Here is a 24,810-nt window from a genome sequence, read left to right as displayed (position 1 = left end):
CAACAACATATTAATACCAAGGTGTGCCAAAGAGCATCTCTGAACATACAACATATGGAACCTTGAAGCAAATTTACTAAAGACCACTGGAAAATGTTTCCTGGTCTGATGACTCTTGATTTCTTCCGCAACCCTCAGATGGTAGGGTCAGAATTTGGTATAATCAACATGAAAACATGGATCCATCTTCACCTGTATGACTGGTTCAGGCTTTTGTGCCGGTGTAATAGTGTTTTTTCTGTATTGTTACAGAAATACAATACAACCCACCTGAGTATTATTGCTGTCCATCCCCTTATGACCACGGTGTACCTATCTTTTGATGGCTGCTTCCAGCCGGATAATTAACCATGTCCCAAATCTCAGACCACCTCAAGGGATTGGCCTCCAGACTCCTGATCTCATTCCAGTAGAACACTTTTAGAAATAAGAAGCTCGTGGATGTGCAGCTGACAAATTTTTAGCAGCTTATGTGATGGTATCATGCTAAATGGAACAAAATCTCAGAGAAATGTTTACACCACTTTGTTGAATCTGTACCACAAAGAATAAAGGGTGGTCCAAACCAGTACTAACATGGTATACCTAATAAACCGTCCAGTAAGTTTTTATGAAAGTCAGAACAGACTTGAACCAACTCATTACAGTATGTGGAAGATTTTAACCAACTGCCAAATGTATTGTTCATCAGTTGCTGTTGGACTGTTGAACTTAACGAATCAGCTATTTCAGATTTGGAGTAAATTGATTTTCACTACTTAGAAACTTTAACTATTCAATTTAAGGGTTTCATGGGCTAAAACTGCCTTTAAAATTTCCTTGCTTATCAAAAATTTTACACTTTTTAATCCAATTTTGGGGTTTTCATCTGAATGCTGTAAGAAACTGGTTTAGCATTCTTTGTTTTGTACTTAAAAGTCAGTATTGTGAGTACCGTATGATTCCCACCCAACAAGTGCAGGCCAGACAGAGGTACTTTTTCTCATTTAGATAATCTTTATTCACCTAGGTTGGGGAAGATGGACCTCCCCAGGCATTCCCATGTAAAGAGATGTCAACAAAGACAAACACGTCCAACCAAACGAGAGAGGGTGAACAGGATTCCAGTCCATACATAAAATACATTTATTTACTATTTATTGAACCACCGGCATCCATTAGTCCCACACAGCATCCATCTGTGCTATTAAATATATATAGATAACATCTATGGAGGGCTTTATTTACTGTATGTGTGAGTGAAGGAGGGAATTGGCAGAACAGGCAGAGCTTATAGACGAGGAGTGGTGGTGGTGGTGGTGGTGGTAGAGCAGCGTCAAGTCATGCCTGCAGTGTCCGTCCTTGTCTACATGATGCCACAGGAAGACAAGGGGTTGGCAATCTGGCAGGTGCAGGCTGACTGGCAGTACTGACGCACAGTCTGGTAGCAGCTGCGGTCGGCGTCCCCGCCCCACTGCACGGGCCCGTTGGGGTCAGAGGGCAAGCGGCTCAGGATGCTGGTGTTGATGGCCAGAGCAGCCAGGCCATAGTCAGTGAACAGCACTGTCTCGCGGCGACACGTGGGGCAGGAGATGAACTTGTACTTGGGACACGACTCGTAGAGGATCTGCAGGCACTCCTCGCACACCGAGTGCAGGCAGGAGAGGATGCGCGGCCGCTTCCCGGCGAAGTTGTATGTGTGGCCACAGGTAGGGCAATCCAGGGGCTCGCAGGGCATTACGGGTCCCGAGGAGGAGGAGGAAGAAGAGGAGGAGGAGGTGGAAGAGGAACGTAGCACGTACTGGTTGACTATGACGTCGTCCATCTTGTAGTGGAACTGGTGGTAGCAGATTTCATTGGCACTGGTTTTTCGCTGCGCCAGGAAGCTCTGTTCCCTGCGCATCACGGGGGCCGGGGGGGACACCATCGGCCTGGGAGACCCTGCTATGTCCAGAGTTAGGTCGCTGCAGGCCTGGTTGACGATGATCTCGCCCTCACCTCCACCGTCCCACGCCACTCTGGGGGGCGGGGCATAGCGTGGCTGGGTGACGGGCACAGGACACTCTCTGGGAAACTTCTCAGACTGGATGATCTTGACGGTGTCCATCGGGATGGTCACGGGCTGACGCCTGAGGCAGGACATTCGCACGGTTTTGGAGGTGGGAAAGAGAGGAGCAATGGCTCTTATCAGCGCTAGACAACTCTGCCTGGTTCTGTGCGAGGGCAAAAAAGATTAGACTCCTTTTTTGAAGTCAGCCATTAGAGGGGACATGGGGACGGATGGTTCCCTCCATGTTTCCCTCAGAGATCCCCCACACCCTCCCCTTGGTGGGCACTGTTGTCAGCCTGAGTCTTTATGAGGTGGAGACAGATAGGAGAGCTTTGCCAGAGCACCACAATCTGTAGCTCTTATTCTGTCACAGCTAATATGTACAGATGACTTAACAGTCCAGCTTACAGTATCGGACCAGTGTTGACTACTTAAAGGTAGTTTTGTTTTTTGTTGTTGCTGTTTTAACTGACTTATGCTGATGGTTCTCTGCTGTCTCTGATGGCTATTCACTCACAAGAACTGCTCAGCACAGAGATAAACACTGATAAATAATCTCATATGCACACAGATTCTCACATGTACACATACAGTACAGGTTTAGTGGAGGGTTGGATTACAGGCAGTTCAGAAAGGTCCACGAGGTATTGTCTGAAACAATATCCTGTGCCCTGCTAAGGCTTTAAATATGTTTCTTGCTCAGCCTTGCTTAGCTTCCTGTTTTTGGCTGCGGATGTGTTACACATCAACTTGAGTGTGTGAGAACGAAAGAATAAATTCTTGGTCCAGGTTGGTCAGCTGACCCTGTGTGACCCTTGTAAGCGCCTTGAGGCAACTGTTGTTGTGATTTGGCGCTATATAAATAAAGTTGAATTGAACTGGCTCAGTGATGAGAAGTAGCGAGGAGGCCTTTTATTGGAAGGTGCCATAAAAAAAAAAGAAAAGAAAAAAAAGCTGTTGCAATGACTCCTTAAATCTCCAAGGCTCCTGAATTCCTCAGAGGTGGGAGTGAAGGGTGGTTTATTTGGACTTTCAGATAGTCGTCCCAGCTAAGCAGAAAGAGTGGTAACAGTTTGGTGCCTCAGTCCAATAACCGGATTCCTTTTGTCCATCCACCTGTGATCAGAAAGAAAAAGAAAAAGAAAATAGTTTTAGCATTGGTTCTCGAAAAATCCACGGTTGCTTTCTCTAAAATGGTGCCAAATATGTGCGTGTGACCGACCGGAATTTGTTCCGCTCTATCTGTATACTGATTGTTTTTCATTCTGATGACAGAGGATATCACAACAGTTCATTAAGGGGTAAAAAAATGGTCCTACTTCCTTCTGCATCTTGACATTTGGCTCAGGTGAGTCGCTACAAAGACAGATAAATATCATGTTTCCAGACGCTCTGGGGCACAGTACAGGGAGCATGCCTTCCTGTGACTAAACACAATCAGCACGCTGCCAGGTCTGAAGATCGTGCTGATATCTAATGTGCAATGGCGAAAGAATCACAAACACAGGGCCTGGAATGAGCCTAACAAAGTTACCACTCAGTGTATGCCTTTCTTTATTCTTTTGAGCCTCTATCATTCAGTGTAGTAGACTGCACTAATGTTCTGGTAACACTGCAGCAAGGATTGAAGAAGCACTGAGTCATGAAGTGCCTCAACATAGTGCTGATAATCTTGACCATTTCATCAAATGTATTTTTTATTTTTGCCTTCTTATTTTAGGCTTACATGACAAGTTTAAAGATAAACTGAACATTTGTGCCACCCCAAGCAAAGCAATCACCTCTAAAATCTTCTCGCAGCCTTCAAAAACACTAGTGTGTACCTATATCTTCTACATAAAGTAAACGGTGCTGGGAACTGGGTGCACCCCCCCCCCCCAGTAAATGTAACTGACATGTATTTTAAGTCACAGCTTGCTACACCGTGTGGTTAGAGCAGGTGATTGTGCCACAAGTTTCAGGCCTACTCTTGTCACTCCTCCTGCTTCCTGTCAACACCCAGCCATCATCTGAGCTGCGTCAGTCCGACTCCAACACGCGTAGGAACAGGTTACAATCAAGCAATGGGGAGCTTGTGTCATACTGCGTGTGGGTTTTTTGCGAGAAAGAACAAATGCACAGATGAATTTTTTTTTAGCTTGACCAAAACAAAAGCTGTCGAAAAGCAGAAGAGGGAGGATGACACATCTTTCATTCTCCGCGTGGCTGTCAGCGGTGATGATTCATTAGAGAGAGAGGGGAAAAAAATGAGCAGAGGAGGTGACCTACATGGCGAGGAGAGAAAAAAAAGACAGAGAGAGAGAGAGAGAGAGAGAGAGAGCACAGCACAGGTCCTGGTTTCTATTTCTGGGTTGTTTATCTATTCACTTCTCAGTGGTTTCCTGCCCCCAACCCCTGCTGCAGATTCACGCTGAATGAGGAAGATGTACGCAGACAGCGGAAGTCTTTAGCTCATTACTCTGCAGCGAGCCATTTTAGGCTTTGTTTCTCCCATTTATCTGCTCTCTATTAATCTCTTGTCATACTTGCACACAGGCATAGGTGTGGGCAAACATCATTCACAATTACACCATCATCCAACACTGCAATGCCACAACACTCCTCCCAAAAACAGCCTTTCTCATCCTCTTGCGCACACAATCAACATTAATAAAATTTGTACATTTCACAAGACTCGGTGGTGTTGGCAGTTAAGACAAAGTGCCATCTCATTTTCATTTAAAATCCTTGATTCTTTCAAAAAATATTTACGTGGGAATTCTCAAAGAGATAAACAACAAGAATGTATATGATATAGTTTACAGACTTTTATTTGCGCCTGCTTTTAGACAATGTTAATGCTGTGGGACACGTTTAACCAATTTCACAATTCGTTTAATAATTGGCATAAAACTTTTGTTAAAGACAAAATATTTGTACAATTTTTCTACTAGATATCAAACTTATTTCATGGCTTCAGTATATTTAAGGTCAGGTGCAAAGACCAACTTTTTTGCTTTCTATACTTTATTCTTCGATCATGTCTCTGATGCTTTGTTAATTTCCAGCTTCATGTTTTAATGTTTGGATGTTGTGACAGTAGCTTTACATGATTCAAAGTTTAAAATAATCCTTCTTTATATTATACCAGGCCTTCATGGAGCTCTTTCACTGATCCTCTGTCTCTCTCTGTGCTCTTACCCACCCACCCCAGTTAAAGCAGATGTACCTCCATGAGCTAGCTTATATCAGATATCATTCCTGCTAAAAAAGAGGTTTTTCCTCCCTACTGTCACCAAGTTAGTGGGACTCTTTCTCTAAAACTGCAGCGTCTTCGTCTTATAATACAAAGCACCTTGGAATGAGTGTTGTTGTGCGGAGGCATTATATACATATATTTATCAAAAGAAAGCAAAAAAGAAGGTGCCGAAATGAACCATTTGGGCTTCACTTTAATGCCACTGTCACTTTAGGCCCTTCTTTTGACTGGTGGACCCTCTGCCCCTCTCCAGCAGCAGGTGGGTGGAGCTGATTTGCTAACAGTGAAAGCAGTGTGCTTAACATGACCATATTTAGAATGTGCCCTTTCTTTGACATTATACAGAGCCACTAACAGAAAAACAACCTGAAACAAAAGTTTACAGCAGCCTGAGCCCTGAGCTCATCATTCACAGGGATCATTTGTACTTATTATTTAAAACTTCAGCTATGTTTGACATGAATAGACACTAATGTAGCATATATACTGTATGAGCGAAAGTAAATAATTTAATAGGTCTACTTTAAATCTCGTTCTGTCCATTTTAGACTGCATTTTACTTAGACAAGTTTTTTTTCTATAATCTTATAGTCTTATCTACGTTTTCACCAAATGTAGCTTAAAACACAAAATCTGTAGTAGAGCCTTAAAAAGATGAAAACAACAACAACAACTATTACTATGCACCACAGCAGCACAAATAAACTTTGTCATATGTTCATATAGATAACACAGAAAATATCATTATCTAAAAGTCTGAAATTTCTATTTGGATCAAATGATTATTAATCAAAAAAGATCTTTCATGTCTAGACGGAGCTTGTAAAAATAACTCTGACAATGGCAAGGGTCAATTTGATAAAGTATCTAGACTGCATGAGGATCCTTTGAGCCTGGGGGAGTAGAAGAAGCTAAAATTACCCTCTAATTTGGTGACAGTGTTACGAAAAGGGCTGATAATGGATGCAGATTGCTTGCTGATGGGCCAGCCTTGGCGCAGCCTCCTCCTAACCAACGGAGCCCTCTGCGGTTATGTAAGGAGCTCATCTTCTACCAAGACACCATATTAACAGTGCAAACTGCCCCACACAGCTTTGACACTGTTTGTGTGTGTTTGTGTGTGTACATAGCTGGATCTTCCTGCACAGGAATTATTACACTAATGAAATCATGGCAGGCATTTGACCTCATCATCACAAGCACGAGGAGGAAAAGGAGAGCTGACCACAGAGATGTTAGAGGAGGCTGCCTCAGCTGCACATTCCTCATACCATTAGAAGACACACAGAGCTGCATTCACATTTCTGACACACACACACACACACACACACACACACACACACACACACACACACACACACACACACACACACAGCACATTCTCACCAGCATACTCCCCATCACGTACAGGGCACCACCCTTTACATTCCTGGACACACAAACAAACCAGATAACCGGCTGATAACTGCTGCTAAAATTAGGATTTTTAAACGTCTCGTATACTTAGTGGTGGATTTATTAACACACATTTACGTAGCGCTCTGCTCTGGTCCTCCTGATCACAGTGGATAGATTCCACCTGTGCACATCGGAGTGCAGGAGAAGGGCACCATGTTCTGAATGAGTCATAGAGACGATGCGCGAGTCTCCATGTCTGTCTGTCTCATTTTCTCAGTGAAAATCTGCCCGTCACCGTTTCTGTCTCCCATATATCTGTCCGGATGGAGAGAGCAGAGGATTGGGTCATCACGCCCCGACACCTCATACCAATAGTATGTCAAGTATGCCAGCTATGTTGAAATTTGCATCTACATTCGTACCCCGGCTGGTAAAAAAAGCCAAAGAAACAAACTTTCCAGTCGGACCCGTGTGAAATATTATGCTCTATTTTGATTGCATAACGTGTGGTGACCTTAGCAGGCACTGAGGGCAAATCCCCAGATTTACTGTATGTTTGCTGGCTGCAGCTTTTCTCTGCAAATTATGGAGTTGCTGATTCGAAAGGATGAGTTACTCCTGTGGTTTATTTTACAATTGGAATCAAATTGTGGTTGCTAATTTATAAAGACAACTGAGCTTTTCTCCTGTTTACATTCCTGTTTTTCTTATTGTTTTGACCCCATTATATGCGACATATAGATGTCTAATTTCCTGGCTTTGGACACTCATTCACTGATAATCCAATAAAGTGCTGTCAAGCTAATAAAATTTAAATGACAGCATTTAAATACATCTCACTGTTATTTGCTGGATTTTTAGGCACATGTTTGTAACCATCCATCTGTCATGTTTACAGTCAGCTGACTGACTGGCTGAATGCAGTCTGATGTTTGTGTTTTTAGATGGGCACAGAGTGCTCCGTGCATGAGCGGCGAGGTGTTGTTTTTAATAATTAAGCACGCTGCCATTCATGGCAGACATCGGCCATTTTCCCTCACAATTTATTACAGCCAAGTGCTCTTTGTTCTCATCTGTGTAGCTCCCACAGCAACATGGCAGAGCCGCACACAGGCAGTAAAATAAAAGCAACAACCTGAATGTCTCATGCCTCACACAGACCTCATACAAGAATTATGGGGGGGTGAGCTCTTCAACAACAGTGGCTCGATTGACTGAGGCAATTGATTTTTTTTTCTCTTTAAAGAGGCTGTCTCGGCACATGTTTAAGGCTGATGGCACTGATGATGCTCCGGAGGGACTAATGTGCGTTGGCCAAAATGTTCGGACTGTGTGAGATGGGCTCGCTTCAGTGTGCTGGTTGCATGTGGGAGGGGTGCGTTCGGGAGCAGCAGTTATGCAATCACAGCATGGTGGTGTACCGCTTTCTCACTGCGGCGCCAATGTATGGCCAATACGGAGATGCTGACAGCTACAGAACAGCGCGTTCCTGCCCCATCCCTGCTACCACTACCCTTCCTCCTCCTGCCCCCGTTGTCCATCCACGCAGAGGTCTGTCAAATGTCAAAACCAGAGACAGGAAAACCTGAATGTACTGTTAACACGCAAACTCACACATGCTCAGGCTCTGTTCACAGTTTCCAGACATTGTTTGTTTGTGCTCCGTGCAGATAAATACGCAGGCAGGTGCAGGTCCCGTTCTGCAGACGCACACGTGTGTCTCCATTCATACATCCAGGTGGGTGTGTGTGTCTGCAGAACGGATGGCCATGATGCAACACTCACACAAATCCCAGCTTAATGTAACAAAGCAAAAAAATAAATAAAAAAATAAAGCAAAGCCTGTCTATTTCATTCAAGCACAAAGACAAAAAACAAAAAGTGTGTATGTTGCTATGAACGCAACATACACGAGCCACACCTCTCAGAGCCTAAATGTACAGGTCACACAGATAATCCGAGGAGCAACACAGAGCAAAAACCTGAGCGTCTTCACCATGAAGCATACACCGAGCCTCACCTGCCTGTCTACGCAGTTGTCTTGTTTCAGTCCTGTCTCGCCGCCACGTTCCTGTCTTTCTGTTTTTGCTGTGATATCTTTCGTTCTGTGAAGGTAAAACCAAACCGTGTGGTCTCTTTGTTCGAGGGAGGACGCTCTCTCCTCTCAGTCTTCTTCTAGAAGCATCAGCGACTAGCAGCAGCGAAGGGAGGCATCAACGGGGAAGTAAGATGGAGGAAGCTGCTGCTAGGTGGATACATCACGTCTCTGGGCTGCTTTCATCGACCTCCACATCCCTTGTTTCGTTTCTCTGGAGCCTTTCGTCCTTCACTCCACTAACCCTGTTTCTTCTCCTCTGAGCTGTGGCTAAACGTCTCCCTCCGGTATCCTTTTCTCCATCCCTTTTTTCCTCTTCCTCCTTCAGATGATACAGCTCATTCTGTGCACTGATATGAGCTTCTGTGCTGTGACTCTCATATGTCTCCTTCCCTTTCTTTCTTCCTTCCTTTCTTCTGGTTTTCAGGTAAACCTCACTTCTCCTCCCTTCCGTCTCCCCTGCTGTTCTCTCTCCTCTTGGCTCCACTGCCGTTCATCGCTGCTCTTTCTCCTCCTCCGTCTGCTCCCGTCAGTGCACCTCACAGTCACACATGCGCAGTGTTTTCACACATATACACTCTCTCTCTGTGCTTCTGGCTCCCTCCTTATGCATGTGGCTTATTTTGCCTGCCTACCCCCTTCTCTCTCTCTCTCTCTCTCTCTCTCTCTCTCTCTCTCTCTCTCTCAGACACACACACACACACACACACACACACACACACACACACAGGCCTCTCTTTTCCTCTTGTTCACTCTCTCGCTGCAGCACACACTGCAGTGCCTCTGCAGCCAGCATCACGTTTTCTGGTTGTCAGAGAGAAAAAAAATCAGCCAATGAGGAGCAGAACCACACTCCCACCCCCACTCTCATACCCCCATCTAAGCACACAAACGCATATTTACACACAGGCGCACACGCGGCCTTTTCAGATATGAAAGCACCAGAAGCTATGAATCATACTTTGCATGCACAGACTGAAATGAATGGTTCAGTGCACCAGCTGGGCACAGGAAGCTGGTATAAACAGATCTGTAATCTACAGAGTACAGCTGATACACGAGATGAGAAAACAAAAGACAAACTGACCCACTGATGTACTGCATACCTGACTGGAAACTCTGGAAAAACAAATCAGTCACTGCACATCAGTTTACAGGCTCTATAAACACAAACTGGAGCAGGGTGATGTTAATTGTATTAATTCTTCTTTAAGACTTTTAATTTGATTTTTTCAAAGCTAAATCTGAGACTGCAGACTTTTCTGTAAATTCACTCAAAAACTTAAATGCACTATCCTAAGCCCTGGACCCACATAAGCAGGGATGTTGCATAATAAGTTTCTATCTGCTCAAGCTTTCATGCTGACCAATAGATAATCCTCAGATCAAAGTAGGAAAAGACAGCATGTGAATTTTCTATTAAAGCAATAGGGGTTTGCTTACATAATGTGGGAATCAAATGCATAATATATTTGACGTACAATGACAACTCTGCATACCAATTAGCTCCCTCTTAGCATATTTTTTAGCATTTGCCTCAGGTAACGATTCATGTTTGAAATCATGCAGAATGTCCAACATTCATGGCGCCTGCTATAGATACAGGACTACACCATTCACAAAGACAGTCACATTTAATAGCTGGATTTTAAAAGTCTAAAAACTGCAGTACAACTGCAGAATAAAATAAGTCTTCAACTGCTGACTACAGTAAATCAGTGCTGCTGCATAAATCTGACCAAAATGTGAATCGAAACAGTTCAGTGACTAACTTGAAGATATTTTCAGCAGACTTCATGTAGCATTGTCTCCCTGAGGGCAGCATGCTGTAGGAAAAAAAAGGAGGCCCACTCCCCGTACCTTACCTTACCTTAGAGGCCATGAATCACCTGGCTTTATATGGAGCTGGAGGGAGTGCATGTGAAATCTGTGGCTTTCTGCTGAGGGCTAGACAGGATGTCTGGAGAGCGCTCAAGGCTAAAGTTAAACTATCTGCTGATTAATATCTGAAGCTGAAGGTAAGCTGGCTGCTTGATGAAATGTCTGATTTCCCATTACACACGTGTCAAAAAATATTGCGCAATACACGCTGTTACCAGCACCAATGAGAGGTAATTTATTTTAATAGCTACTAAGTAATTATATCTTATCAATTAATTAGCACCTCGGTTATTTTTATTTACTGGTGCATGCCCATGCTACAGTAATGTTTGGTTTGTTTATGAGCTGAAATGATGATTGTTATAAGGCATAGGTGCACAAATACAAAAAAGTAGGTCATTTGAGACCATGGCTAGGTGGTTGCTATGCAACATGATGAGGTTAAATAACACAGGGCCTGTAATTCGGCTTTTCTGGTTATAGATGAAGTGTTGCTGTCTTGAAATTAAAGTGACAGGATGCTTTCATAAGGTGTCGGAGGTGCAAAAAGGCAGAAAACAGGTAATTTTAGCTGTTGCCAGGTGGCTGCCAAGTACCTGCTGGTGTTATGTATAATCAGAGGTGGCCCATAAAAAACACTTAAAGCATTTTTTTAAGAGTATCATACTAATATCAGGTTTAAAACAATATTAATTGGAAGGAATATAAACTTTATTTCATCCCAGAGAAAGCAGAGAAAAGCAAAGGGCGTAAAAGAAATCTAGCTGTATTTGCTGTTACCTGCATTGTAAAAGAGTGACTTAGCCTTAGCACCCACAGAGAAAAATGAGTAAAATCAATTACTAAAGTTAAAGTGGGATTTGGCAGGTAGGGGGCAACATGGGGAACATAATTATTTAGAAATAAGTCACAATAATTTGCATTGTGGGTGCAAGTACAGTTTCTGTACTGAGTCTTGCTTGTATGAAGTTGATATTCAGTGGATGAATTTAATCAGTATCATCACCTTAATAAAATTATGTCTGCTAAACTTAACGTAGCCTCACACAGACCATGAACACCACAGCTCATCTGCATCTGTCCAATATAGTAGCTATAAACAGCACTGCACACCATCCAGTGTAGCCAGGAATAAACTGCCTGGTATTTTTAAGTAACCCTTTAATAACACAAAGTCAGTATAACTTTTATATGTTTTGCAGGATGTTTCACATTATGAAAAAAACACAACTTTAGGAACATATAATGCATAGGTCCATCATCTGTCCATCATGTGTATTTGTATTGATGTTAAAATTCTCCTCCCTCTTTAATTTCATTGTGTGAGATGAAACTAATTTGTTTGTGACAAGAAGTAATAACTCCTTTTGAAGAAAGGAGAAAGAAAAACCTTTGAAGCATTTTTAAACTGACTTGATTGTTGGTTCTGTACATGCAGGTTTTGACCATTGAAATTCACAGTTAAATTTAATAATACTTGTTTTTCAAATGCATAAGAAGAGGTGGGCGTGAAATGATGTCGTTCCTGGTACAATAGCTCTGATTTGTTTGGGAACTCAGAACTGAAATAATTTTATATAAGCATGAAAGATGAAAATTGTTTCTCCTGATGATTTTGTAGTTTTATTTAGAAAGTAGGATATCATCCAGCACACACATCAAACTCATTAGAAAGCACTTCCACTGGTGTCAGTTTACAGTCAAATGAGTGCTGGGTGCGAATACAGCCAGTGCCACACCAATTACAGAATTAAACTGGAGGTGTAATATCACATATGTCATGTTAAACCCCAACCCCAATCTTCTGCCACTAGATGGCGCCTGTGTCTAAGCCACCTTTGTCTTCTCCTGTGTTCTTCCTCCTGTGTCAAACGCTGATTGGGATCTTTACAGAACAACAAATATGTGCCGTTTTCACTCAGTATCATTTGAGTGTTGGTCACAGATATAGCTTCCTGTTATAAATCTGTAAAGATTCCATAACCAGACGTAATCATTTAGTAGCTTTGTGAAGCTTATTGGGAGACATTTTGTCGTCCTCAGTATCAGTTAGGAACTGATTTATAGTGAGTCATAACCAGTGCCTTTTATTGCATAAAGGTGGCACTGTGAGGGACCTTTAGGCTCACGTCTCATCAAACTCACTGCATAGTTACTTAATCACACAGCTTGTGTAAGTCTTGTGCTGCACATTCAGTCCTCAAGGGCTCACAGTGCTATTAAGCATTTGTTATCACAAGCCCTTTCCCCCTTATTTTAAATGGACATTAGGCTGAACACACTGAAGATAATTTATTTCATTTTCATTTCTTCTTTTCCTTAAACAGAGGCACAGTGTCATACAATGCTGCATATCACAATACACTCAATCTTTTGTTTGCAGCTTCGAAATAATGTCAAACACTTCCAGTTCCTCGTCACAGACAGGCTGATCTACAGACAGTGTTTGCACACTAGCAATAAAATAAAAAAAAAAAGAAGGAAAAAAAACCTCTTCTCCCCAGGGGGAGTGAGATAAGCATATATTTTGTCTCAGGTTGTTGGTTTGTTTTAGGTTTTTTTAGGCTTAGTTACCGTTTGGATCTGCCAGAGATTAGTTGCAGGGAGCTATAAAGTAATATACACCTGGTGAAGAGTAAGCTGGAGGTAAAAGATATAAAAGTTAAGGGAACAGAGCCTGAAGGTACAAGCAATCATAAATGATTCAACTGTTCATATGCTGGTGATCTGCAATCAGTGCACATTAACCACAGAGTTACTGATAAGATAGAGTTAATGGGAATGACTCACAGGCCTTCTAGTAAATTCAAAAATAGTACTACATGTTTGTTTGAAATTTAACATTTGTTTACCAAGCAATACAAATGAAATTCATCCTCAGTTAGAGCAGAAAAATTTAGCCAAATGACAATCAATCAGAAAACAAATATTTTACATTTAGTTTAACAGAAACAAGAATAAACCATTAGAGGGCAGTAGAGTTAGTCAGCCATGACTATTGAGTGATTCTCAGCCCTTCATCCCTGAGATGCTTTTATTCATTAACACCTAAAACAACACAGAGTAAGGTGTGTGGATTTAAGAAGTGACAGCACTAATGGACTTTGAGCACACATAATCAGGAAACAGAGCTTAAGTGGAATGAGGTAGCACACACTGTAATTCGAGGAATTTTAAAGTGTCTCCCATGCTGTGCTTTGTTGGTTTTATATAACAGATCGCTTGCTGGTGTATTGCATATTATTTTGTCTCCCTTCTTCACTGACAAAAGACAGCATCCTGAATTTTAAAACAGACATGCTCTATTCCCCTTCTCCCCACTCATGTGTAAACTCGAAAGTACAAAAGACACTCATGACGTTTTTACAATTCCTTTAGTTGGAGATTGGCTTTGAACAGATTAATCATTAATTAAATAGATTACAAGCGTGTGCTGCAGCTCATTTTATCATGTTGTGGTTAATATGTGTTGCAAATAAAACCACACATTTACATAACGCTTACTGCGTGAGAGTGGTCTCTACAGGTGGATGCAAACCTGCAGCTCCTGTCGTGAGCTGTTTAAATGTTTCTGTTAAGACGACGAAGAAAACTCATAGGGACAATAGGTAGCATGCAAATATGAATATACACAACTTTAACATGTTTTACAGTAAGTGCAATATGTGTTCATATATTACAGTGTGATCTACCAGGACAAGTTCATGAAAAGCACAGTGCTTTACAAAAATAAATTTTACATCAAAGGCTAAACATTGTAATATAGTTTGCAAGTGCATGATTGTGTTTTAGAGTGGGCTACTGAGTGGTGTGTTATATTTGTATAAATTAGAGAGTCAGAGAGCACTTGAACTCAGCTGACTCTTAGCCAAAATAGCCATGACAGAACACGCACACACACAGAAGGATGATGGCGTTGGCATTGACCACGTTCCTCCACAGAGGCATCTCTGAGGTGTCTGTCAGCTTCTCCTTCAGCTCTTCCTCTTCTTCTTTAGTCAGCTTGGGGGCTTTCTTGGTTTCCAGGCCGCAGAAGCACATCACCGCCTTCTTACAGAAGCCAGGCTCATCATCTGCAAAAGAAGAAACAAGAAAAATGAACGTTTGCATGTATCTGTGCATGAATGCATATTTACTCTGTATGTATGCTGGGTACGTGAGCTCCTTACCGTCTGAGTCCTCACTGCTGGAATCTTGGTTATCAGCCCAATCATCCATCTCAAGGTCAACCCTCTCCTCCGTGCGGTTTCTCAGGCTCCAGCACAGTCGGTACAGCTAGTCAAACGACAAAGCATGTGGTGAGAAATAGATTATTTGTCATTTTGTTTTGGGGTGCTTCTTAATAGCTTACTAAATGTTGGTTCATGCAAAGACTTGACTAGATGGCTATGTGGTTGTAGAGACTGGTGATGACTCACTTTGTTATTACGAAATTACTATTCAGACTGCAGTAAGTTTTTGCGCTGTAGAAACATCAAAGATGCTGCATAGATCACATGTTTAGTTTGTTTGCATTGAAGTAATAATATAGTCACTAAATATTAATATAATAAGATACAAAATGGGAATTTGCACATATTTTTTTACCATCAGCCAAACATACAATTTTTGCGTAATGCCTAAATGATGTCAACAACAATACTTTGTCCTCTGCAGTTAGGCGTGGCAGCTTGAGGAGATGTGAAGGCCACCAGTAAAGACTTAAGCAGTTTTTCATGTGTAGATGCTCCCGTTTAAATAGCTAGCTGCCTGAGGTTATTAGCTGCACTCATCTTTTTACTCCTCAGTTGTTGTTATGTTGCTGTTGTATGGCATTAACCTTTGTCTGCTCTTTCTTGTAGTTTGTATTTTATCCTGGTTGTACATTCTTCTTTTATGCCTTTCTGTCCTCTTATCCCTGAGCTGCTGACTGCCACTCCCTGATCTTGGTTCTGCTGTCCTATTAAAAAGGGAGTTCTTCCTCCACATCATTGCCAAGTCCTGACTCATCTGATCATTGGGGTTCTCAATTTAATATTGTGTCTTCTTCTTTCAGCTGCTCCCTTTAAGGGGTTAATGCAAAGTTCTGTAATCGTTTTGAGTGAGTAAACGCACTGACACGAAAGATTTACAGAACATAAATGTTCTGTAAAACATTTCTTGTGACATGTGAGTGCCTAGAATTAGACAATTAGCCTTCTTGCTCTTATACAAGCTTCTTGGTGTTTGTTACAGCACATTAAGAATAGTTACTGTTTTAATTTTTATTCTCACAGATTTATTCTCACTATAATAATAGTGAACTTGAAGCAAACCAAAATGTGTCACTGCAAACCAAGTGACTGCTTATTGGCTGATCTATGGCTGCCTAAAGTGCTGTGGGCAGGTGAGCTTTGGCGACAATCATCAAAAACTTGACAGTTATGTTGGAGTAAATGCTCTCCCCTAATTTACATAATAATAATAATTTATCACTTACATGTTTGTCATCGATGGGTTTGGTTATGAGAGACACTGTCAGAATGATGACGCAGGAGATGACAAACAGGAGGATCCCAAAGTAAAGGTAGTGAATGCCACATATGATAGTGGGACAGTTACTGGGGGAAGCACAGCTACCTGTCCCATAAACAAACTCAGCAATCATCCTAATCAAGCCAATAACCAGTCCAATTACCAGTCCAAAAAAGGCCCCCTGGAGAAAGAAAGAAAAAGGACAAAGGTCAGTCTAAATCAAGTAAAGTGAGTGATATTACCACAATATTGTATTTAAGGGAATAATTTTGGATAGATCCTTCTTGCTGTACATTTGATCACGTCAACACCACTCTTTGCTGCACAAAAATTAGGAAGCTATCACCATGACATGCTCCTACTAGCATTTGCAACACTTTTGGACTAAAGTAGGACCAGGCAGAAAATTACTGACCTAAAACTGATTCTCCCCAAAATGCTGGTATTCTTAAGGTCTGCACACACCAGAAGTGACAATTGGATGACCTCAGAACTCAGTAATTTAGTTGTGAATGAGCATCAAAGTTTGGCCTCACAAGCTTTCTGACTTTCAGGTTTTTAAGCAGGAAATTTCCGAAATGATACACAGGGATAACTGGCTTGTGTGTAGAGCGGCTCTGACAAAAAGCACTCTAAAGGCTTTCCTTTATTTCCAGTCCATATACTAAGCTAACATAAGCTAACCAGCTCTTGGCTCCAGCTTATTTCCTGTACAGACATGAGACTTGTACCAATCATCTCATTTAACCCACAGCAAGAATGGAAACAAATGTCATTTTTCAATAAATCTCAGAGGTATGGGAAAAATAATGTCAGTGCACAAAACCACACTGAAAATCTGATTTAGAAAAGAAAAAAAAAGAACATTGAATCAAAGGAATCAACTCACAGTCTCATTGACACGTTTGCAAAAAATGGCAAGCAAGAAGACAGCTGCGACAGGTGGAGTTAGGAAGCTGGTGATGGACTGGATGTAGTCGAAGAGCTGACCACTTTGGGCTGCCTGCACCACTGGAATCCATGCTATGCTCACACCAATCAGGATCAAGATAAAAACTCTAGACATTTGAAACAAATCCAGTCAGTATTCAACAATTTAGTCGATGATTGTATCAGACACAGCGACGAAAATGTGTTTTACCTGCCAGCAATCATAAGTTCCTTCTCACTAGCAGAGCGACGGATTTTAGTGTAGATGTCCATAGTGAAGAGAGTACTGGCACTGTTGAAGATAGAGGTAAGGGAGCTCATCAAAGAGGCCAGCATCACAGACAGCATAAGACCTCGCAAGCCTGAAATAGAGTAACAGATCAAGAAAAGGAAAGATAAGCAAAGAAGCCTGTAGTTATTATTAACAGCTCATAAGACAAAGGTCACCAACCATCAGGCATGAGTTCGACGACCAGTTTCGGATAAGCGATGTTGCTGCAGCCCACCTTGGTCCCACAGTATTTTTCACATTCGGCTGGATCCACACATGCTACCACATCTAGATTAAAGGCAAGAAAATCCACAGCGCGTGAGGTCAGCACTGAATAATTTTGTGCATGAACTACAAATATAATGTTAACCAATAAGCTTGCTACATAAGTTACATGTCACACACATGTAACCACACTCACCTGTGTACAGGATCCTGCTAATCATCCCGGGGAAAACCATGAGGAACATGGGCAGCAGCTTCAGGTATCCACATAGGATACAACCTGCTTTAACGTGAGAGAGACTCTTGGCAGAGAGGCAGCGCTGCACAATCACCTACAATTAGGAAACAATGGGAGTACAGTTTAGTGGTCATAAGCAACTAAATACATTTACTCAGGTATCACAATTTTACCCACATTTACTGTACTTTTAAACTTGGTGGTAGTTGTTATTTCTAGTTCATTGAGATTCGATGCAAAATATTATACTTGTAGAATAGTAATGTCTTTTACATTCAAACTAAGATTTCACAAATCATATGATATGTTTCCAAATTATAAAGTATAGTTTATACATGTAGAGGAACATCTATGAATGTTCAAGAACAAAAGCTTCAACAAGACTCATTTTTAGAAAATAATATGTAGAATATGTGGTCATGGAAAATACTTTGGGTACTAGAAGCTTTTATGTGCTTTCTAGACTTGTCCAGTCACATTGGAGCAGGCTTTGTGTGCATGGTGTTAAATAAAAGCTTATAAATTCAAAATCATCAACTATCATGAAAACATGGGTTTTTATGGGCTTGTTTAATATATCTGTATCCACACAGGATACACCTTTCAGAGACACGAAACATAAATCAATTTCTCTAGCATTTGTTATGTATTGCTATTTACTTGTTTAATTTGTATTGCCAGCAGGGATGTCACAGAGTGCACTGTGATGTTCTTTACTTTTTGAAATTTAATTCATCAGCCTTATAAATGCTGAAGCTGTTGGAGCGCTGACCTTAAAGATGCTAAAAGTTTAATTTAAGATCCAACCACTTTGGGTCACCAGTGTATTGTTCTTTTTCTCTTGAAGTCATTGGCTCTCTATTGATGCATGTTGCTTCCTGTTTGGAAGCAGTTTTCTTGCATATATTCCAGGGTCCTGTTGTCTGGCTAACACACTTGTGTATAAAACAACAGTAGTATAATCACTAAATCCAGACATAAATTAAGAACCCTTTTCTCAAAACACAATACAGTATTGATTCAAAAAGTCCAAAACACCAGGGAACAGATCCAGAGATCCCAACAGACAGTTAACTTGGGTCCGCTGCAGGTATTGCAGTGTAGTGGTTCTTGCATTTGTGCAACATCTCCAAAATCAGAAAAATACGGTCTCAGAGTGATGTTAGTGATGCTTATTACTTCTAGGTGGCATTATTATCAGCTTGTCCTAAAAGCCCCCTGATAAGCCTTCAGCTGACCTGCTTGCATTGCCAATGGTTAGTTTACTCATTGTTGCTTGAGAATACTGAATTTCATTGACTTGTTACAGTCTCTGGTTGCCACGTTGCCAGTCTCTTCTGTGTGTACACCTGTTCATAGCCCTGCATTAATTGACCGCAAAGCCTACAAGTGGCTGACACTACATTTTTACATTTGCACTTATGAGCTGATGTGAAAAAAACAAACAAACAACTACATTTGGAACGATCATGGCTTTTACTTGACCTTGAAACACGAATTGTCAGAGCTATGAAAATTAAAAACACAACATATGTTGTTCGTGTTAGGATTGTGAGCAAACTAGATACAATTGCAGTCTCTTTGGTTTAGCAGATGTATTATCCTTATGCTAATTGATATACCCTATTTACATGGCATATTACTACCATGCAGACCTATCATAGTTGTTTTTGTCTGCATTGGTGCAACGTGTATGAACATTTCTAGAAAGCTGAACGTCAGGCTGTAGTAATACAGTACTATAAATCAAGCTTAAATCAACAGCCTGGCCAATTGATTCTGAGCATAAGGGGGACTTGGCTGAATGATAGACTGGGTGGGTAAGTGGTTGTCATGGATTTCAAACCACTTTCAGTCTTTGTGGTTGAACTCAAAATGTTTGCTGAGTAAACCAAAGAAGCAAATCATCTTCTTCTGTAACGGAAAATAGATATACCATAGTGTTTTGTTCGCGTGTGCTCTATGTCACATGAATTGGTGTCAGGCTCTCGCTGAGATCCAGCGTCTAAACTAAAAGCATGGTTATCCTCTCACTGCAGACTGTTTTTTGAATATTGTTTTTTTTAAAAATCTGTATGAACGGGCATGAATGTGCATGAACGTGCATGTGAGTAAATCAGTTGGCTGAGTCAGTGTTTATGACCACCCATTTGTTGTGAATGATTGCTAAAAACTATTGATGTGCCCAGCTCGATCCAAGACTCCATCTGCATTTTCAACACCTTGAACATAAATTTCTTCCAAATTATCTCTCCGTATAGAAATTGAGTCTAGTGAACACACCGAGGCAATCAGTTGAACCTGTCTCAGTTTTTCACTACAGACTGGTTGCTGAAAACTGCAGTTGAGCTGCCCAGTGCTCATTTCTTTGCTCACCTGATCAGTACACCAGTACCAGGTAGCCTGAATGGTGAGTCCAAACACGAGACCAGGCCATGGGAGGTCTCCTGTAACTGCATTTCTGAAGATATGGAAGGAGTCTGGCCGGGGCTCATAGCAGTTTGCACTGATGTTACCCGTGATTGAGGGGATAGCTTGCATGTAGAGTTTCTCAAAGTTTACATAGCCTCCCACCTCATGGAAAGCTAAGGAAAATCATATGGAAATTAGACTTTTTAAACCTTTCAAACAGATATGTGATATATGATAAGTGTCATATTACCAAAGCCCATGAGAATGAATGATCCAATAACCATGATGACGGTCTGTAAAGTGTCTGTGTAGATCACTGCTGCCAGTCCACCTGAGATAAAATAGGATTATCAATGTTATGTCAATGTTATCAATCTGTAAACATTTTCACCTAAAATCTTGACATCTTATCACAACTAACAGACTACACTTGTTTGAAAGAACAAAAATCAACTCATCATGTCATTATGTAACTACTCATTCTGTAAGACTTGTAATTGTGGATGTGTTGTTACAAAACAGCAACAGAAGGCCAATTCAGGCTTATCATAGTCCATGGGCAATTAACCACAGCAACTCAGCAAAGATAAACCAGCAATGAGGAACGAAAGAGATTGTGTGTATGTGGTGTGTGTCTACATCACCACATATGGGCTTGGGAAGACTTTACCCCGGTCATAATATAATTTTTGTAGATAACACTTCTTGGGTAGTTTCTGAGGAAAATGTCAATCTATAAGTGCCGTAGAAAAGGAAGTGTATTTCTGCCATGTACAAACCTGTGACAGTGTACAGTGCCGTAATCGCTAGAAGTGCAATAACAGCGAGGTAGATGTTCAACCCAAGTGCCTGCTGGATGAAAATTGCACCCGAGAACATGTCTGCCTATATGGGGAAGGGTAAAAAATGCAGGATTTTATTCAAGATCATCCACAAATGGAACAGTGTGTTCTGCATCTCTTGGAGGGACTCACTGAGATTTTGGTGAAGACATACAAGAAGAGGGAGAGAACAGAGAGATAAATGCGAATGCGCTGTCCTCCAAACCTCTTCTTCAAGTACTCAGGCATGGTGACGATCTAAATACATCGACAACAGATGAGATTTTACTCATTACTCACACTGTAGATAAACACGGTGGTTATGAATGCCCATTTGGATAGGAGAATTAATACATATAAGGAGCTTTCAGGCCAGTGTGTAGCATTAGTATTCTGTTTACCCCAGCTTTAATGTAGATGGGCACAAAGAGCCATCCCAGAATGACAACCACAACAAGAGCCTGAAAAACACAAACATAGAAGAACTAATCAGATATCCTGTTTCATTTCATCCTCTTCAGGCCGGAGCTCTCGTAACAATCTATCAGTTGACATGACAAAGATAACTGATAGAGTATCAGGGACAAGAACTACATGAGAAGTGATATAACTGACTCAAGAACAGTTACTCACATTCCATTCAAATCCACCAATGGCTAATCCTGCAGCTGCGCCAGTACCAGCGATTCCTACAAAGTGGCCACTGCCAATATTGCTGGCAAACAGCGATGCTCCGATCTGTGGAGAGCACAGTTAAATCTGTCAGTAGCTCCTTTTAAAATTCAATCAGAATCCATTATGGGGTTTTTTGAAAGGTCATATACTCAGCATACTAAATAAGTACTAAATGGTTTTACACACTTGATTGCTCTAATAAAAATATGACAATTCATAAAATTCTTCTATTATGACACCCTTAATCACATTACATTCCATCTATTTGAGCAAAGCAATAAGAACTAATTACTTCGCATGGATTATAAAGTAAAGGAGTCTTCCAAGGAAAGATACTCACCGGCCACCAAACCATACTCCTCCCTGCAAGGAAGAAGCCACCTACAGTGGATCGGTTGGTGCGGATCATAGCCTGTAATAGAACAATTTTTGAAAATGATTAAATCTGTGCAAAATAGCAACACACTACTCTGATAATCTGTTCATAAGCATCACATACAATATATGGACAAAAGTATCTGGCCACACCGCTTAAGTTTTCAGTTCCGTTGCCACAGGTGTATGAAATCAAGCACCTAGCCACTGTGCTTTAAAAATATTTGTGGAAGAATGAGTCATTTAAAAATAATAGAACTGCAGTCTAATAGAATACCACTGTTGCAACTAGTCCCTTAAGTGTCTTCCCTCCTAGATATTACATTTACCAACAACTCAGCAACAAAATAGCAGACGATGTAAAGTTACAGAGCTTGGGTTACAGTTTGAGTCCTGATGAATAACCATCCTGTGGCACTAACATCAGAGTAAACTGGGCGCTTCATAGGATGTATTTCCATGGCCTGCCAGCTCCTGTAGGTGTGATGGCTACGTGGCTCAGTAATTTTGTTCGTATGGTATAATTCTTATGTTTAAAATTGTGGGTGATTTCACACAACTTAAAGATATCACAATAAAAGGTAGATAAACATTATGAAATGCGAAATATGTGTCTGCGATCTGCTGTGGAAAGCTATTGTGTACCAGGTTGCTGAGAAAAATGATTGTGTCAATTGTGCAAAATGATTATTATTAAAGAATGACACCTTTGTTATTTAGTAAGTTGCCTCTCAAATTAACATAAAAAGAAATGCTATTTTTTTCTTTGGCAATGTAATTCATTATTACTATTAACAGAAAATTTAATAACTCAAAACAACTTAAAGCTATAAAAATGTCAGGGAGCTGCAGAGACAAGGGATTTAAAGAATGATCAGGTGAAGGATTGTAAAACTTACCAATACTCCGACCCCCAGGACAACCAGAAAGTAGACCACAATAACGGAGATATCTGCCGCATTTCTAAGGGCCGCCGTGTTGATTGTGTTGTTTTCTGCATTTCTCTTTATGTAGGAAAATCCATAATACGAATAATCTTGTGACATTTTGGCTGTGATGGACAACGGCAGTGTTGCTCGAGCTGCCCGTGTTTGTCTGAAGCATTTACACAAAGCGATTACCTTTATAACCTTTGGTGTGTGTGTGTTGGAGAGATAGTGTTTCAAAGAAGGAGGCATAGATGTAAAGGAGGGTAATAAAGAGTGGATTTAATCATTGATCATGATTTAATCATCTAAATCGTTAAAACACATACTAGTTGAAAGTGGATGCATGTACAGATTGGCATGTAAATCTTACGGTTTCACAAATGTTGGTTTAAAAATGAATGTGTTAAAATATGTAACTGTTTAGCAAATAATATTGTTAATTATAAACCTACAAGGAAATACCTCAAGTGAAGATACTTGAGATACAAAAACCTAACAGGTAGTATTTGTATCGCAGTGGGTTATAGCTCAAATTTAATAAAGTATAATCCAGTTCAGGTTGCTGCAAGTGTGTTCATGACAGCTCTGTTAAACTATAACCATTTGCGGTGTCACTGATAAACTGTTTGTGACAGCTTTGTTGATAAGTAAAACAAGAATAGCTGTCAAACACTGCCACTGATAACTTGTCTCACTCATGTCAAGGAAACAAGGAAATATTTTTTTCTCACTTACTGCAAGTCTATGACAACTAAGACTCACAGGAAATAATATTGATAAAAGATGTTTTATTTCCCCTCTCTAGGTTATTTATTAGTCTCACTGCTGTTTGAGGAGGTCTGTAAACAGACTGAAAAATACATGAGAACCAATGTCAGAATAAAAAATGTTACCTGTGATATTCAGCCAAACCAAACAGCACCAAAACAACAAAGGAAACACATCAGAGGGTGATATGTATGATTTTTATGTATGTATGTTAAAGTCAATGGACAGATACAGTTGATGTTGTGAACCTTTGCATGTTAATATCATTTGGATAAGACAGTCTTTGTTATTCCAGCAGTTGGGAAACACAATATTACAGTATCAGAGTGGACAGAGCAGGAATAAATAGATGCAGCACAAGCAAACAATATTATGAGGTGTCTAAAGACGCAAGTACTATCAGCTGCCACTAGGTGTCCCTACAGTCACAGCTTTATGATCCAGATGTCACTGAGCTCTGACAGGTGAAGAACAGGTTGTGTTAAAGTTTCTTTCCTTATGCTTTGTTTCCAGTTACTTTGCTTGACACCTGATAAACAAACCACATGATAGTGTTCAAGGCTCTGTTCTCACGTGTAATGCTCAAAGCTTGCTCTTAGCTTGCAGTAATTATTTGGTTGTGAAGACACAGGTGTGGTGTAGGTGTGGTTCCCAAAAAGCAACATGATCGTATGATTCACCAAACTCAGCGACCTTTTTTATGGCATCAGCATAATAAAATTATTATTGTAGTTACTATCTGGTCAGTTAAGGTTTTATTGCTTTTATATTGTCTTTTTTATATTGCCTGAAGGCCAGAGAAGATATAAAAAAAAGATATGGCATCAGAGTGTTACTCTATGAGCGAGTTCTACAACGGAAAAGATGGAGGTAGAAGAAACGTTATGATACGTTATTCTAGGATAAACTTTTGAAGTGTTTTTGTCTGATGTGAATAGTGATTTTATATACGTGGCGATCGTGGCTCATGAGTTGGGAGTTCGTCTTGTAATCGGAAAGTTGCCGGTTCGAGCCCCGGCTTGGATAGTCTCG

General features: G+C 40.8%; 2 protein-coding genes across 2 annotated transcripts; both read right to left on the bottom strand.

Annotated features, from left to right (window-relative positions):
- Nucleotides 1–219: 219 nt before the first annotated feature.
- rnf208 (ring finger protein 208) lies at nt 220–9,413 on the bottom strand. The gene is made up of 2 exons (XM_040000164.1): nt 8,686–9,413; nt 220–3,145 (listed from the first exon to the last, which is right to left on the bottom strand). Exon 2 carries the CDS (start codon nt 2,120–2,122, stop codon nt 1,346–1,348), a length of 777 nt encoding a protein of 258 aa, XP_039856098.1. The 5' UTR covers nt 2,123–3,145; nt 8,686–9,413; the 3' UTR covers nt 220–1,345.
- A 2,733-nt stretch (nt 9,414–12,146) lies between these two features.
- LOC120714112 (sodium/glucose cotransporter 1-like) lies at nt 12,147–23,474 on the bottom strand. The gene is made up of 15 exons (XM_040000162.1): nt 22,981–23,474; nt 22,047–22,118; nt 21,665–21,769; nt 21,433–21,492; nt 21,185–21,289; nt 20,990–21,095; nt 20,461–20,541; nt 20,175–20,383; nt 17,757–17,892; nt 17,516–17,623; nt 17,276–17,426; nt 17,024–17,192; nt 16,100–16,315; nt 14,811–14,916; nt 12,147–14,714 (listed from the first exon to the last, which is right to left on the bottom strand). Exons 1-15 carry the CDS (start codon nt 23,257–23,259, stop codon nt 14,506–14,508), a joined length of 2,112 nt encoding a protein of 703 aa, XP_039856096.1. The 5' UTR covers nt 23,260–23,474; the 3' UTR covers nt 12,147–14,505.
- Between the last annotated feature and the right edge of the window lie 1,336 nt (nt 23,475–24,810).

This window comes from Simochromis diagramma, unplaced genomic scaffold (genome assembly GCF_900408965.1).
Source record: "Simochromis diagramma unplaced genomic scaffold, fSimDia1.1 OVJJ01000596.1, whole genome shotgun sequence".
NCBI lineage: Eukaryota > Metazoa > Chordata > Actinopteri > Cichliformes > Cichlidae > Simochromis > Simochromis diagramma.
This window is presented reverse-complemented; position numbering and strand designations above follow the sequence as displayed.

What these genes read in the sequence shown, in the direction of transcription:
- rnf208 (XM_040000164.1), bottom strand. Translation starts at nt 2,122, where the DNA reads ATGTCCTGCCTCAGGCGTCAGCCCGTGACCATCCCGATGGACACCGTC.
- LOC120714112 (XM_040000162.1), bottom strand. Translation starts at nt 23,259, where the DNA reads ATGCCTCCTTCTTTGAAACACTATCTCTCCAACACACACACACCAAAG. An exon ending in TAGCAGGATCCTGTACACAG is followed by an intron (nt 17,624 to 17,756) that starts GTGAGTGTGGTT and finishes CCTTTAATCTAG; the next exon opens with ATGTGGTAGCATGTGTGGAT. An exon ending in GAACTTATGATTGCTGGCAG is followed by an intron (nt 17,193 to 17,275) that starts GTAAAACACATT and finishes TCAAATGTCTAG; the next exon opens with AGTTTTTATCTTGATCCTGA.